At 35.2% G+C, this 921-nt stretch overlaps 1 protein-coding gene across 1 annotated transcript in view; it reads right to left on the bottom strand.

Annotated features, from left to right (window-relative positions):
* Nucleotides 1-249: 249 nt before the first annotated feature.
* The window catches only part of ITM2A (integral membrane protein 2A), a gene marked incomplete at its 3' end in the record, with an annotated part of 11,112 nt that continues 10,440 nt past the window's right edge, over nucleotides 250-921 (bottom strand). Inside the window, 2 exon segments of the mRNA XM_010851799.1 lie at nucleotides 250-315; nucleotides 317-445. Of these exon segments, the coding sequence (XP_010850101.1) occupies nucleotides 250-315; nucleotides 317-445 (195 nt within the window).

Here is a 921-nt window from a genome sequence, read left to right as displayed (position 1 = left end):
GTTGACAAAGTAATGTCTCTGTTTTTCAATATGCTATCTAGGTATGATTTAGAGAGTATCAATGCTGCAGATTTTTCAACTACCATTAGAACAAGCATCTACAACCTTTCAAAATCAATTAATGTATATTCAATAGCAAAAGAATGAAAAAGGCTCTGCTGTAAGAAGTTACATTTATCAACATATTTAATATCAATAAATTTAAGGAAAAAAGAAATTCAGAAATATCTGTAAGAATGAGAAACACACCTTTTTGAAGTCATGAATTGCTGCAGGGTCACTATCGAAGAATCTGGGGACAGGCACATCAATGATTTGCAATGTTGTCATCCTCACGAATGTCAGCCTCTTCCATCACAGGCAGAAAATAGGGTTCCTCTCCTTGGAGGGAATTTGCAGGAGCCTCAGAATCAAAGAAGCACATTTCTCCATGGTAGAAGGTACTCTAAAAGACAAAAGCTGTCAATCAAAACTTCCTAAAACTTACTACCTTAACATTTAAACCATTTCTCAAGCTCAAATCAGTTTGTTGTACCAGTTATCAAGCTGAGGATTGTTGATTACAGTCATCACCATGAAGACAAATCAATTTTATACTGAAAGGTAATTTGAAAACTTTCCCTAAACTGTTTCTCTGGTGACCATCACAGAATTATTTGTTTCCACTAAATACGTAACAGTGCAAAGAAATAGAGAAAAACAACAGAATGGGAAAGACTAGGGATCTCTTCAAGAAAATCAGAGATACCAAAAGGAATATTTCATGCAAAGATGAGCTTGATAAAGGACAGAAATGTTATGGACCTAACAGAAGAAGAATTTATTAAGAAGGGATGGAAAGAATACACAGAAGAACTGTACAAAAAAAGATCTTCATGACCCAGATAATCACGATGGTGTGATCACTGGCCTAGAGCCAGA

This window comes from Bison bison, unplaced genomic scaffold (assembly GCF_000754665.1).
Source record: "Bison bison bison isolate TAMUID 2011002044 unplaced genomic scaffold, Bison_UMD1.0 scf7180017851897, whole genome shotgun sequence".
NCBI lineage: Eukaryota > Metazoa > Chordata > Mammalia > Artiodactyla > Bovidae > Bison > Bison bison.
Note: the sequence above shows the minus strand (reverse complement) of the source record. Positions and strands in the feature narration are given on the sequence as shown.